Source organism: Oryctolagus cuniculus, chromosome 9 (assembly GCF_051225735.1).
Source record: "Oryctolagus cuniculus isolate XC-2025 breed Fujian yellow rabbit chromosome 9, ASM5122573v1, whole genome shotgun sequence".
NCBI lineage: Eukaryota > Metazoa > Chordata > Mammalia > Lagomorpha > Leporidae > Oryctolagus > Oryctolagus cuniculus.
Window position 1 is genome coordinate 128,268,206 of NC_142875.1, and position 14,790 is coordinate 128,282,995.

General features: G+C 44.3%; 1 protein-coding gene across 8 annotated transcripts in view; it reads left to right on the forward strand.

Annotated features, from left to right (window-relative positions):
- Positions 1-2,230: 2,230 nt before the first annotated feature.
- LOC149124766 (uncharacterized) overlaps positions 2,231-14,790 on the forward strand; it is a 168,056-nt gene continuing 155,496 nt past the window's right edge. For 2 of the 8 annotated variants that reach the window (XR_016213034.1, XR_016213038.1), the window contains exon 1: positions 2,231-2,729. Coding sequence is in view for 2 of the 8 variants with exons in the window: in XM_089303970.1 (XP_089160096.1) it covers positions 2,371-2,729 (359 nt within the window). In the remaining 6 variants the exon portion in view is untranslated. Of the gene's footprint in view, positions 2,730-3,504; positions 3,649-14,790 lie in introns of those variants that run through there. The other 6 variants (XR_016213032.1, XR_016213033.1, XR_016213037.1 and 3 more) reach the window with 5 other exon arrangements.

Here is a 14,790-nt window from a genome sequence, read left to right on the forward strand (position 1 = left end):
GGTGCACTATTTTACAGTGAATTTTTTTTTATTTTTATTTTTTGACAGGCAGAGTGGACAGTGAGAGAGAGAGACAGAGAGAAAGGTCTTCCTTTTGCCGTTGGTTCACCCTCCAATGGCCGCCGTGGCAGGTGCGCTGTGGCCGGTGCACCGCGCTGATCCGACGGCAGGAGCCAGGTGCTTCTCCTGGTCTCCCTTGGGGTGCAGGGCCCAAGCACCTGGGCCATCCTCCACTGCACTCCCTGGCCACAGCAGAGAGCTGGCCTGGAAGAGGGGCAACCAGGACAGAATCCGGCGCCCCGACCGGGACTAGAACCCGGTGTGCCGGCGCCGCAAGGTAGAGGATTAGCCTAGTGAGCCGTGGCGCCGGCCAGTGAATTTTTTTAAACAAGCAGAAGGAGCACACTCTGTGATTTTTTAAAAAAGTATAGAGGGCCAGTGTTGTGGGACAGCAGGTTGAGTTACTGCTTGCAATGCTAGTAATCTATATCTGTGTGCTGGTTCTGGTTTCAATACTTTACAAAATACTAAAAATGATACCAGTTGAAAGCCTGTGTGGAAAAAAAAAAACCAGAATAGGGGCCGGCGGTGTGGCACAGCAGGTTAACACCCTGGCCTGAAGTGCCAGCATCCCATATGGACACCGGTTCAAGTCCTGGCTGCCCCTCTTCCGATCCAGCTCTCTGCTATGGCACGGGAAATAAGCAGAAGATGGCCCAAGTGCTTGGGCCCCTGCCACCCACATGGTAGATCAGAACAGAGTTCCTGGCTCCTGGCTATAGTCTGGATCAGCCCCTGCTGTCTGGCCATTTGGGGAGTGAACCAGCAGATGGAAGACTGGCTCTATTTCTCTTTCACTCCACCTTTCAAATAAATTAAAACCTAAAAACCAAAGTACATAAACCTGGAACACATTTGTGTATTCTCATTACCAACTATTGTACTGTAGGTAGTTGTATTTGTTATACTTTTGAATGCCTGTCGGTTTCTGGGTATGTTTACAACGCATTAGCATGAATATGAAAGAAATGCATTGTGCTAGAAGTTTACTATGAGTATGATGTTGTTACCAGCTACAGGAACTTTCAGCTCCTTATAATCTTTTTTTTTCTCAACTTTTATTTAATAAAAATAAATTTCCAAAGTACAACTTTTGGATCACAGCGGCTTTTCCCCCCATAACCTCCCTCCCACCCACAACCATCCCATCTCCCACTCCCTTTCCCATCCCATTCTTCATCAAGATTCATTTTCAACTATCTTTATATATAGATGATCAACTTAGTATATACTAAGTAAAGATTTCAACAGACTGCACCCACATAGACACACAAAGTATAGAGTACTGTTTGAGTACTAGTTTTACCGTTAATTCGCATAGTACAACACATTAAGGACAGATCCTACATGGGGAGCAAGTGCACAGTGACTCCAGTTGTTGATTTAACAATTGACCCTCTTATTTGTGAAGTCAGTCATCACCCGAGGCTCTTGTCGTGAGCTCCCAAGGCTATGGAAGCCTCTTGAGTTCACAAACTCCGACCTTATTTAGATAAGGCCATAGTCAAATGGAAGTTCTCTCCTCCCTTCAGAGAAAGGTAACTCCTTCTTTGAAGGCCCATTCTTTCTGCTGGGATCTTACTCACAGAGATCTTTCATTTAGGTCATTTATTTTTGCCACAGTGTCTTAGCTTTCTATGCCTACAAAACTCTCATGGGCTTTTTAGCCAGATCCGAATGCCTTAAGGGCTTATTCTGAGGCCAGAGTTCAGCTCCTTATAATTTTATGGGACCACTGTTGTATAAGCGGCCTGATGCCTGTATGTGGTGTGTTAACAGTATTTTAAAGATCAAAGGTGGGGCCTGTGCTGTGGCACAGGGGTAAAACCTCTGACGGCTGTGCTGGCATCCCATTTGGGCACTGGTTCGAGACCCTGCTGCTCCTCTTCCGATCCAGCTCTGCTAGGGCCTGGGAAAGCAGTAAAAGATGGCCCAAGTCCTTGGGCCCCTGCACCCGCGTGGGAGTCCTGCAAGAGGCTCCTGGCTTCGAATCGCTGCAGCTCTGGCCCTTGAGCCATTTGAGGAGTGAACCAGCGGATGAAAGATCTCTCCCTCTCTCTCTCTGCCTCTCTGTAACTCTGCCTTTCAAACAAATAAATAAAATCTTACAAAAACAAAAACAAAAAAACAAAAAACCACAAAGGTGAGTGGGCCCTCGTGATGTAGGGCAAGTCTTTGAATTGTTTTTACAATTATTTCCTAGGGACTTGGGGGCCCGTCGGTCGTACTAGAAGCCTGCCCCCCAGGTTGTGAGGTGCTGAGAACGTCTGACTCGGGGACTCTCGCCACTGAATCAGGTAGATCCGAGGCATGCTGCAGTCGCCTGCTACGCTCCTCTGCCCTGGTTTATCACAGCCACGAAGCTCCGACGTGGTCCCCGAAGAAAGCGAATCCGTGACCATTGCAGGGGCGGAGTCGGGGACGAGCGAGCCATACGATTGGCTCAAGCGCTGGCACGTGACGCGCCGTTTCCGCACGCCTGCGCGTTGGCGTCTGCTGCTGCGCCCCAGCACGCGCGCGGCGTCAGACGGGAGCGGGCGGCCTGGGCGGGGTGTGTTCCGGGGGTCGTCACCCCTCGTCCTCGGGGGTCGTGGAGGATCCGAGCCTGCGTGTGGGCACCTGAGCACTTTGGCCCTCCGCCTTCGCGTGGGGAGCGCCGTGGCCGTGTGGTAAGTGCCGAGCCGGCGTCCGCGTGTGCCGGTGCCGGGTACCACAGAGACGGCCGGGGTCCCGGCAAGGACGGGGCGTGCAGAACAGCCTGCTGCATTTAACTCAGGTCGGGGCGGCTTCGCTGCAGCCTGCTGCAATTAACTCAGTCAGGTCGCGTCCCGGATGAACAGGGAAGAGTGGGGTGCGCTCCAGCTTGGGGGCGCCACTACCGTGGGCCCCAGTGCCGAAGGCTAACCGAGTTCTGAGGAAAATAGGGTCAGGGCCGCCTTCCACGCCTGGGTTCGGGGGGCCATTGCCGGGATCTGAGCTCCCGCACCCAGCCCCCCGACCAGGCTAATCCAGTGCCCCATAAACAGACTTTAGGGACACAGGTAGATCTCAGATGCGCCATATCTAACCCTGAAAACAGGAGATTCCAGTGTACCTGACACATCGTGATAAGGAAGTTTCTTGTCCTTGAATCCTTACAAAAACATAACCTAGTGTTAACCCATCCGTGGAAGTTTGTTCTGTTCTGTTTCCCGGTTCCCACCTTACAAAACACACTGTTCAGCTGTTACCCAAAGGGAGCGCTCATTCTTTGTGTGTGTGTGTGTGTGTTTTAAATCCTGGTTCTGACCTGTTCATTAATTCTAAATAAAAGGCATATCTAAACAAACAATAGAATAAGGTCCTGGGCAGGGGATCCATTAAATGTTTTGCTGGAGATTTGGGGGTAAGAAGCTTCCTTGGTCTTGGAACAGTGCTTTCTGAAGCAGCACTCCATTTTCTCAGAATTGTCGTGCTCAGTGGAGTTAAACAGAAAGGCAGAGTATGAGAATTACAAAACAGCTGCAGGCATCCTGATTGAGAAAAACCTGAGCGTGATACCAGCTGTATGCCTGTGGTAACAATGCATTCCCGTTGTTGATCAAACCCCTGGAGGTGAATTTTCTGTTTGTTGCCACCAACATACCCTGAAAGTTAAATATATATATATATATATTTTAGAGAGACAGAAAGTTATAGACAGTGAGAGAGAGAGAGAAAGGTCTGCCTTCTGTTGGTTCACTCCCCAAATGGCCGCCATGGCCGGTGCTGCACCAATCCGAGGCCAGGAGCCAGGTACTTCTTCCTGGTCTCCCTTGGCGGGTGCAGGGACCCAAGTACTTGAGCCATCCTCCACTGCCTTCCTGGGCCACAGCAGAGAGCTGGACTGGAAGAGGAACAACCGGGACTAGTACCTGGTGTCCCTATGGGATGTCAGTTCCGCAGGCCGAGGATTAGCCTAGTGAGTCACAGCGCCAGCCGAAAGTCAAATATTCTTAGCAGGAGTTATAAGCATATTGGTGAACACTGAAGGTATAGAAATGAATGACTTCATCAATAGGTATATTTGTAGAGAGAGAACAAGACACTGGAGAACCAGCTGAGGGACACATTTATTGGATGGCAATCAAGGAAAAAGCCAGGACAAAGCCAGGATGTGGAGTACTGCAGAAGATGAACTAGTGATAAGAATTGTTAATTTCTACAAGCAGCAGAGGTTGTGAAGGACATGACTTGAAAGTGAAACGTTGTTGAGGGTCTTTGAGGTCTTGTTGGAAGCAGTTAATGGAAGGGATGAATGGGAATTGAGGAAGTGAAAATGTAAGTAGCCGAACCCTCATTATAGTAAACACTTGATGAAATAAATTGCTCCTTCTGTTCACACACATGTTGTTACTGAAGCAAATGGGTTCTTGCTGGTGAGTATGGCTAACAAACATTCTTGCTAAGGGATTCTGAATTTAAAAGACTTGCTGCAACCAACAGACAACGAGTACACAGGTTAGTTCCCAAAGCTGTACCTTCCTGCTCTAGGAGGCAGCATGATCTTGATAGCTGAGGCTATACATACTCCTTAAGAGTCCTGAGGTCATTGAATATAGAGGCAAGGCTCAGGATTGTGCAGGTGCAGAAATTTGGCATACTTCGCCATACATCCCTTGATTAGAAAATGGTTTCTGGAAGACTTTAGTATTATAAGGAGACAAATTGGTTTCTTTGAGCTGGCACCTGCACATGTCCTTGTGTTTGGGGCTGGAATCTTGTCTTGGTTGTGGTTTGGTACCCAGCACCCTTCCAAGTACAAGCTTATAAGGTAGGCTTCCTGGGACATTCTCTGAAAAGAAAGCTCAAGAGAATCTGAACTTAGTCTGTGCCTGTATTCCATTGACCATCCCTCCCCTTTGCCTAAGTCCTCCTCTGTTGTTTACAGTATTGAGAAAGAAATCTTGCTTGAGGGTGTATGTGTACTTCACAGAAGGTGAAATAGAACAATTCAGAACTATCATTTATGCAGCTTCTAGGTGTCAAATGTAAATATTTGCCTGATATCATAAACATCAAAGAAGCTTGGAGTCATTTATTTTCATGTAAAAAGTACATTTAATTGAGTTAACTTACTCTGTGGGTAGTTAAAAATCTTAAAATGTCTTCTAATGTTCTTTTAGAATTTTTTTATTGTATACACATTTGTGGGCTGCAGTGCAGCTTTTCAATACATGTGTGTAATGTGCATTGCTTAGCTCAGGGTCATCAACATTTCTGCTTTGACCTTACTTTATGATTGGATCCTTGGAACTCCTGTCTTTAGTTTGCTTATAAAATATATAACTAGGTTATTGTGAACTGTAGTCACCCCACTATGCTGTGTAACACTGGGAAGTTATTCGATTTAACTCTGATTTGGTTTCCTTTATCCAAATGCTCTCTACCCTTTCCTGTCCCTCCCAGCTTCTGCGTTCAGATTTTTTTTTAGCTTCCATGCAAATGAGGGAAAACATAGTATTTGTTTTTCTATGTCTGGCTTATTTCATTTAACATCATGTCCTCCAGATCCATCCATTTTGCTGAGAATGGCAGGATTTCATTCTTTATGGTTGAGTAATAGTCCATTGTGTGTGTGTGTGTGTATGTGTCTATATGTATGTGTGTATATATATATATATATCACATTTTCTTTATCCATTCATCTAGTTAAGAACTAGATCAACTTAGTTGATTTCGTATCTTAGACTTTGTGAAAAGTCTGTGATGAACATGGTGTAGCAAATATCTCTTTGATAATAATGATTCCATGTCTTTTTAAAATTTTTTTATTTGACAGGCAGAGTTAGAGAGCAAGAGAGAGAGACAGAGAGAAAGGTCTTCCTTCTGTTGGTTCACCCCCCAAATGGCTGCAATGGCTGGCGCACCACGCCGATCCGAAGCCAGGAGCCAGGTGCTTCCTCCTGGTCTCCTATGTGGGTGCAGGGCCCAAGCACTTGGGCCATCCTCCACTGCCCTCCCAGGCCACAACAGAGAGTTGGACTGGAGGAGGAGCAACCAAGACTAGAACCTGGTGCCCATATGGGATGCCTGTGCCACAGGCGGAGGATTAACCAAGTGAGCCATGGCACCGGCCCTGATTCCATGTCTTTTTGAGATGTACCCAAAAATAGGATTGCTAGATCATTTAAACAAAGAACTGAAAGAAATCTACAATGAAAATTTTAAAATAATTGAAAGAAATCATAACCCAAAAGTAGGATTACTAGATCATTTAAACAAAGAACTGAAAGAAATCTACAATGAAAATTATAAAATAAATGAAAGAAATCATAACGGATAAACATATGCAAATGGAAAGATGTTCCAAGTTCATGGGTTGGAAGAATTAATATTGTCAAAATGGAGCCGGCGCCGTGGCTCAATAGGCTAATCCTCCACCTTGCGGCGCCGGCAAACCGGGTTCTAGTCCCGGTTGGGGCGCCGGATTCTGTCCCGGTTGCCCCTCTTCCAGGCCAGCTCTCTGCTATGGCCAGGGAGTGCAGTGGAGGATGGCCCAGGTGCTTGGGCCCTGCACCCCATGGGAGACCAGGAAAAGCACCTGGCTCCTGGCTCCTGCCAGGATCAGCGCGGTGCGCCGGCTGCAGCGGCGGCCATTGGAGGGTGAACCAGCGGCAAAGGAAGACCTTTCTCTCTCTGTCTCTCTTTCTCACTGTCCACTCTGCCTGTCAAAAAAAAAAAAATTGTCAAAATGTCTATATTACCTAAAACAATCTGTAGATTCAATACAGTGTTCATCACGATACCAGTAACAGTCCACACAGAACTAGAAAAAATCTCCGAATTTATATGGAACCACAAATAACCCAGAATAGCGAAAGTGATCCTGAACAATAAGAAAAAAGCAGAATAAGGAAGAGGCATCATAATATCTGACTTCAAAGCATACTTCAAAACTACAGTAATTAAAACAGCATGGTACTGGTATAAAAACTGACAGATTAGTGGAGGAAAACAGAGAAACCATAAATCAATCAATGTACATATTGCTAAATGATTTGTTTCATAGATGGCAAGAAAATACATTGAAGAAAGGATAATCTTTTCAATAAATGGTGCTGGAAAAACTGGATGTATGTAGAAAAATGAAAGTAGATCCCTCTCTCTTACCATATTTGAAAATTAACTCAAGGTGGATTAAAGACCTAAATATAACACCTGAACTGTCAAAGTACTGGAAGAAAACATAGGGGAAACACTTGGAGATGTTGATGTAGGCAGTGGTTTTTTGGATAAGACCTCAAAAGCAGAACTAGGCAAATGGGATTATATATTGCAAAGGATACAATTACTAGATTAAAGAGATATCTGAAGAATAGGAAAAACATATGCAAACTACTTATCCAACAAAGGATTATCCAGAATATACAAGGAACTTAAAATAGTCAACACTGAAAAGCAATCAGTATAGCTCAGAAGTGGACAAAGGACATGCACAGATGGTTCTCAAAAGAAAAAATACAAATATATGAAAAAATGGTCAGTATCACTAGCCATCAGGGACATACAGGTCAAAATCATCATGAGATACCACCTCACCCCTGTCAGAATGGCTTATTAAAAAGATGGAGAGCAGCAAGTGCTGGCGAGGGTGTGGAGAAAGGGAAATGTTACAGACTCTTGGGAATGTGCATTAGTGCAGCCACTGTGGAAAACAATATGGAAATGTCTTTAAAAAACTAGAAATAGAATTGAGGTCTAATTGTATAGATAGGGGAAGAGCTTTTCCAATTAAAAAGGACTGTCAGACTCCCAAGATCTACTCTGTCTAATCTGTTTTGGTGGCTAGGAGAGCCTATAATGGTGCCTCCTGGACCAGGGCTATAACTTGTGGAGTCCTTTAGAAAATTATTCAGAATTTCAGGATAGCAGAACCTTAAGTCAAGGTTGGGGCCTTTCTGACTGTATCTGCCTCCTACCCATCCGTTAAACAGTCTCGGGTGCATCTACCCTCAGGACTTCCTAAGAAAGTCAGTACCAACCACTGCCTGTTCAGGAACTTACCAAAATGAAATTCACTGACAGATGCAAGCCTAGGGATGCATTTTTACTAGCAGTTTTAGAAAATCAGGCTTTCAGATGTCATGGGCTATCAAGTGCAGTCAGAGGAATTTACAGCACAGATGACGTGGCAACTCTTCATAGCACAGCAGTTAACAGCTGAGACTGGGTTGGAACATAGCATTCTGTCTTTTGGTAAAGAAAACAGGATGTTCTTGTTTTTGTGGCTTATCTCTGGATGCAAAGGTTTGAGGATTTCCTGTTAGGGCTTTTAGGAAATTCCTGTTGTTCGTGGTTTATCCTGGCATGCAAGGTTACAAGGAATGGAAGTCTTTTGTGGTGTATGAAATGATTTGTGGCCAGGGCCAGGCTAATGGCATGGTGTCCTTTCCTCTTTGACTCCTCTTTGCTTGCTGAGCCTACCACCCTCTAGTCCAATATCACCTCCATTTCCTACCCCTGGTACCATATAAAGAATACTTCATTCTAGTTTGTTGCTCTGGGTTGGTTATATAAGAATAATAGGGCCGGCGCCACAGCTCACTAGGCTAATCCTCCGCCTTGTGGTGCCAGCATACTGGGTTCTAGTCCCGGTTGGGGTGCCGGATTCTGTCCCGGTTGCCCCTCTTCCAGGCCAGCTCTCTGCTGTGGCCCGGGAAGGCAGTGGAGGATGGCCCAAGTGCTTGGGCCCTGCACCCCATGGGAGACCAGGATAAGTACCTGGCTCCTGCTATCAGATCAGCGCAGTGTGCCGGACGCGGCGGCCATTGGAGGGTGAACCAACGGCAAAAGGAAGACCTTTCTCTCTGTCTCTCTCACTGTCCACTCTGCCTGTCAAAAAATAAAAAAAAGAAGAATAGGCACAATTTACTTTTCTTAAATTATGCTATTGATTCACCTTGTAATGTATATGATGATATATAGATACATATATAAAATATATATTAAATGCAATTTTAAATATATGTACATCAAATGATTAAGTAAATGCCTTGTGTATATATATATGTGTGTGTGTGTGTGTGTATTTTCACACAAACAGAATGGGGATAAGCCAGATGAGGCCCTACTTAGTTATCCTTACTATGTGGAGGTTACTTCCAAGTAGAGTGCTCTTAACTCATCCCGGGGGAAAAGTGACAAATGGTTTTCAGTTTCTGTTTATACCTCATATTGAGTCGTGCTCCAAATCAGAAACAGTGATGTCCATGCTCATGGCATGTTGCTCACAGTGCAGTTTTTCCCACTGGCTAGGATATAATTGTTTTGGGGCTATAGGCTTGATATAAATTGTTTTGGGCTATAGGCTTGTGTCTTTTGAATCCTTAGAAGTATGTAGGACTGTGTATGACTGAGGGTCGAAGCAGGAAACAGATGAGCAAATTCAGACAGGATAAGCAAGGAGAAAGTAACACTGGGGTCATTTGCAAGGTGTATGCAGTGTTAAGGGAAAGCAATGGCAAGAGTGATCTGTTATTTTATCCTTAGCAGTGGCATGAAGCCATCATCTCTTCTGTTCCTGGGAGAGTAGAGGGTTGGGGCAATTACCAAAACCTTAAGAAAGTGGGCTCTGATAAAGCCATCCAAGAGGATTGGTGGCCTTTGGTTTGGTAAAGAGACCCAGCTATTCTGTGGCAACCCAGCCATTAAGGAGCTGGGAGGATACTCTGACCCATCCTCTATCCCCCTCATGATTTCCTGCTGGTGGCTGTTGCTACTTCCACCCAAACAGAAGTTCAAGATCAAGGGACCCCATTTAGTTGGTTTACAAAGGTCAACTCCTCAGAGCCCAGAGTAGAGAAGAATAGCAGGTGGAAGATACCCAACTCTTTTTTTTTTTTTTTTGACAGGCAGAGTGGACAGTGAGAGAGACAGAGAGAAAGGTCTTCCTTTGCCGTTGGTTCACCCTCCAATGGCCGCCGCAGCCGCCGTGCTGCGGCTGGCGCACCACGTTGATCCAAATCCAAAAGCCAGGTACTTCTCCCGGTCTCCCAAGGGGTGCAGGGCCCAAGCACTTGGGCCATCCTCCACTGCCTTCCCGGGCCACAGCAGAGAGCTGGCCTGGAAGAGGGGCAACCGGGACAGAATCCGGTGCCCTGACCAGGACTAGAACCTGGGGTGCTGGTGGGGTGGAGGATTAGCCTATTGAGCTGGGTGCCGGCCGATACCCAACTCTTAAGCAGGTCACCAATTTCCAAAGCACTTAAATGTCATGCAAATTTTGAAAATTGGTAAGAATAGCTTGCTCTGAGCAAAAATAATAATTGTGTTAGTTCCATAACAGTCAGGAGGATGACAGTTGTGACCTTTGATCAGGATGCTCAGAATCAGTGCATGACAATTTTCTAGTTAACTTCACTTTTTTTCTTTTAAGTTATATAATTCTTAACATAATTATTGGTCATTTGTTATAAAGTAAGATGCCTGATATTTCTGACAGGTAGTCAAACTTTAAAATCCTGTTACTGAGGATTCTAAGATGGCAGATTAGGGAGGGGGCTTTCTTAAAAAAATAAATAAATGGAGAGACTGCAGTCTCAGGGAAGAGTTAGGGAGAAAACGGCAGAGGAAACTCCGAGTAAATAAAAGGGACATTGTGGAACTGTGTGGAGGGTGTGAACACGCACAACTCAGGACCCCAGCACCTGAGAGCCTCAGCACAAGCTTTGGGGAGTTAGGTGAGACCAGCCTGCGGCAGCCCAAGCCACTGGCAGTAAAACTGTGGGAAGAGGCTGGCATGAGTCTGTCTTGGAGCCCTGTGTGTACCTGCCAACCTAGAGGGAAAAAAAGAGGGCATTTTTCTCTCTCCCTGACCACACAGCACTGGCATCTTGTAACTAGCCAAGAGGTGGTGGGTGGCATTGTGGACATACCTAACAGCTGTACCAGCTTATGTCTGCACGCCCAGAAAGCAGCTGAGAGGAGACAACTGAGTCTGGCTAGGAGAATTGGCAGGGGAGCTGGGTGTTCAAGACTGTGGGAGCCTTGTGTGCTGGGATTGTGAAAACACTGTGGCTGCATGGGCAGGCCCAGGGTGTGGCAGGGTCTATGGGCAGTTACTGTGGGTGGCTCCACATGCTTGGAGATCTCTGATGCCCTGGTGAGGGTCATTGCTGCAGGATCTGTGCTCACACTGAGGATAGTCTGTATCCTTTGTGTAGTTCTTGTGGCAGCATGGAGGAATATTGTATCCACTAGGGCTAGTGCCCAGGCATTAGTCTCCTTGGAGGAGAGGAGATGAACATGAGACTATACCAGCAGAGCTGATCAAACCTCCTCTCTGATTAAAAAAATAAAGAGGAGATTGAACTTGCCCAACTTGGGTGTCACCTTGGATACTCCCCTCACCCTGGAGCACTGAACAGAGTTCCCTGGCCACACGCAGCACATGCCTCTGGGTATTTGCTGAAAGAACGGACACTCTACTAAGCCACAGAGGAATAGTCCAAAGGTAAAAGCTATCACAGGAGGAAAATGCCAACAAATATCTCCACAAATGCCTAAAAATAAATGCACCAATTCAAGAAACAAGAATAAGAAAGATAATTTGATGACCCCAAGGGAACACAACACTTCAGTACCAGAATGTGAAGATAAAGAGATTGAAGAAATGTTGGAATGGAATTCAAAAAATTGATTGTAGGATTACTTAAAAGTAATCAGAAGCAAATCCACAAATTAAAAAAATCCATACGTAGCATGAATGAAATTTTTTCCAATGAAATTGAAATTTTGAAGAGAAGTCAAAATGAAATATTTGATATGAAGAATGCTCTACATAAAATAAAAAATGTGGCAGAAAGCCTTAACAGAACCAGTGAGGCAGAAGAAAGAATATCTGTGTTAAAAGAAAAATCTTTGAAAATTTTACATTCAGACCAAAAAACAAAAACAAAGAAGAAGAAGAAGAAATTAAAAAGCATGTTGGGGACTTAGGGGATACCATCAACATATGGGTCTAAGGAGTTCCAGAGGCATGAAAAGAATGGTTTAAAAAGGGGGCCAGCGCCGTGGCTCACTTGGTTAATCCTCCAGCTGCGGCACTGGCATCTCATATGGCACTGGGTTCTAGTCCTGGTTGCTCCTCTTCCAGTCCAGCTCTGCTGTGGCCTGGGAGGGCAGTGGAGGATGGCCCAAGTGCTTGGGTGCCTGCACCCACATGGGAGACCAGGAAGAGGCACCTGGCTCCTGGCTTTGGATCGGTGCAGCACTGGCCATAGTGGCCATTTGGGGAGTGAACCAACGGAAGGCAGTCCTTTCTCTCTGTCTCTCTCTCTGTCTCTCTCTCTCTCTCACTGTCTATAACTCTACCTGTCAAATAAAAAAATTTTTTTAAAAATAAAAAAATGAATGGTTTAAAAGGCCTTTTTAGTGAAATAATTACAGAAAACTTCCCTAATTTGGAGAAAGGGGACATACACGTGCAGGAATAACATAGAATTTCTAATAGACATGACCAGAACAAATCTGTACCACAACACATTGTAGTCAAACTCTTCACAGTAAAACATAAAGATTGTAAAATGTGCATGAGAGAAATACCAGACTACTTTCAGAGGATCTCCAAATAGACTCACAGCTGACTTCTCATCAGAAACCCAACAGGTTAGGAGAGAATCTCAAGATATATTCCAAATCTTAAGAAAACTGTCAAGCTAGAATACCATACCCTGCAAAGCTCTTCATTTATGAATGAAGCTGAAATAAAGACCTTCCATAACAAACAGAAATTGAAAGAATTTGTCACCACCCATCCAGTCTTACAAAAGATACTTAAGGATGTGCTACACACAGAAACAGGGTCATCACTATGAAAGAAGGTGAACGCAGAAAGTCTCTGGGTAAAAGTGCAAAGGAAATTCCAATTAAACAATAAGAATATTTCTGGAAAAAGGGCAGGGCCAAATGGGTACTTATCAATAGCCACCTTGAATGTAAATAGCCTCAACTCTCCAGTTAAAAGATAGATGGGCTGAATGTATTAAAAACCAAAATCCATCTATTTGCTGCCTACAAGAAACACTTCTTACCAACAAAGATACATGCAGACTGAAAGTGAATGGCTGAAAAAAGATATTCCATGCTAATAGAAACCAAAAAAGAGCTGGTATAGCCATCTTAATATCAGATAAAATAGATTTTAACTCAAAAACTATTAAAAGAGACAAAGAAGAGCAGTATATAATGATTAAGGGAACAATTCAACAGGAAGATGTGACTTTTTTTAAAGATTTATTTATTTGAAAATCAGAGTTACACAGAGAGAGAAGGAGAGGCTGGGGGGGGGGGTCTTGCGTTGCTGGTTTACTCCTCAGTTGGCCACAAGGGCTGGAGCTGCGCCATTCGGAAGCCAGGAGCCAGGGGCTTCTTCATGGTCTTTCCACACAGGTGTAAGAGCCCAAGGACTTGGGCCATCTTCTACTGCTTTCCCAGGCCATAACAGAGAGCTGGATCATAAGTAGAGCAGCCAGGACTTGAATTGGTGCCCATATGTGAGCCAGCACTGCAGGTGGTAGCTTTACTCGCTATGCCACAGCACTGGCCCCAAATGTGACTATTAAAAATGTATATGCATCTAATTACAGGGCACCTGGATATTTAAAAGGAATGTCAGTGGATCTAAAGGGAGACATAGACTCTCATTACAGCAGTAATGAGGACTTCAGTACCCCATTTTCATCAATGGACAGATCAACCAGACGGGAAAATCAGCAAGGAGACAACAGAGTTAATGGATACTATAGACCAAATAGACCTAACGGATATCTACAGAACTTTTCCTCCTACTGTTGAAGAATACATATTCTTCTCACCAATTCATAGAACTTTTTCTAGGATAGACCACATTCTAGGCCATAAAGCAAACGTCAGCAAATTCAAAATATCAAAATCATACTGTGCATCTTCTCTAACCACAATGGAATGAAGCTGGAAATCAGTAACTCAGGAATCTGTAGAACATATATAAACACATAGAGGCTGAACAATATGCTTCTGAATGAACAGTGGGTCATAGAAGAAATAGAGAAATAAAAAAATTGCTGGAAATGAGTTAAGATGATAATAAAACATATCAAAACTTATGGGATACAGCAAAAACAGTGATGAAAGGGAACGTTATAGCAATTGGTGCCTACAACAAGAAATTGCAGAGACACTAAATAAATGATCAGTGCATCTCAAGGACGTAGGAAAACAACAGCAAGCCAAACCCAAAATTAGTAGGAGAAAAGAAATAATTAAAATTGAAACAAAAAATACAAAAGATCAGCTAAATGAGGAGCTGGTTTTTTGAAAAAACAAGCACAATTGACATACGAGTCGCCTAAATAGCCAAAAGAAAGAGGGAGAAGACCCAAACCAATAAAATTACAGATGAAAAAGGAAAGGTAGCAACAGATACCACAGAAATAAAAAGAATCATCAGAAATTATTACCGAGAGCTGTGTACCTGCAAATTGGGAAGCCTAGAAGAAATGGATAGATTCCTGGACATATACAACCTTCCTAATTTGAGCCATCAAGACAGAGAAAACCTAAACAGACCAGCAATTGTGGTGGAAATTGAAACAGTAATAATGAGCCTCCCAACAAAGAAAAACCCAGAACTGGATAGCTTCACTGCTGAATTCTACGGGACATTTAAAGAAGAACTAACTCCAATTTTTCTCAAGCTATTCAAAACAATTCAAAGGGAGCGAATCCTCC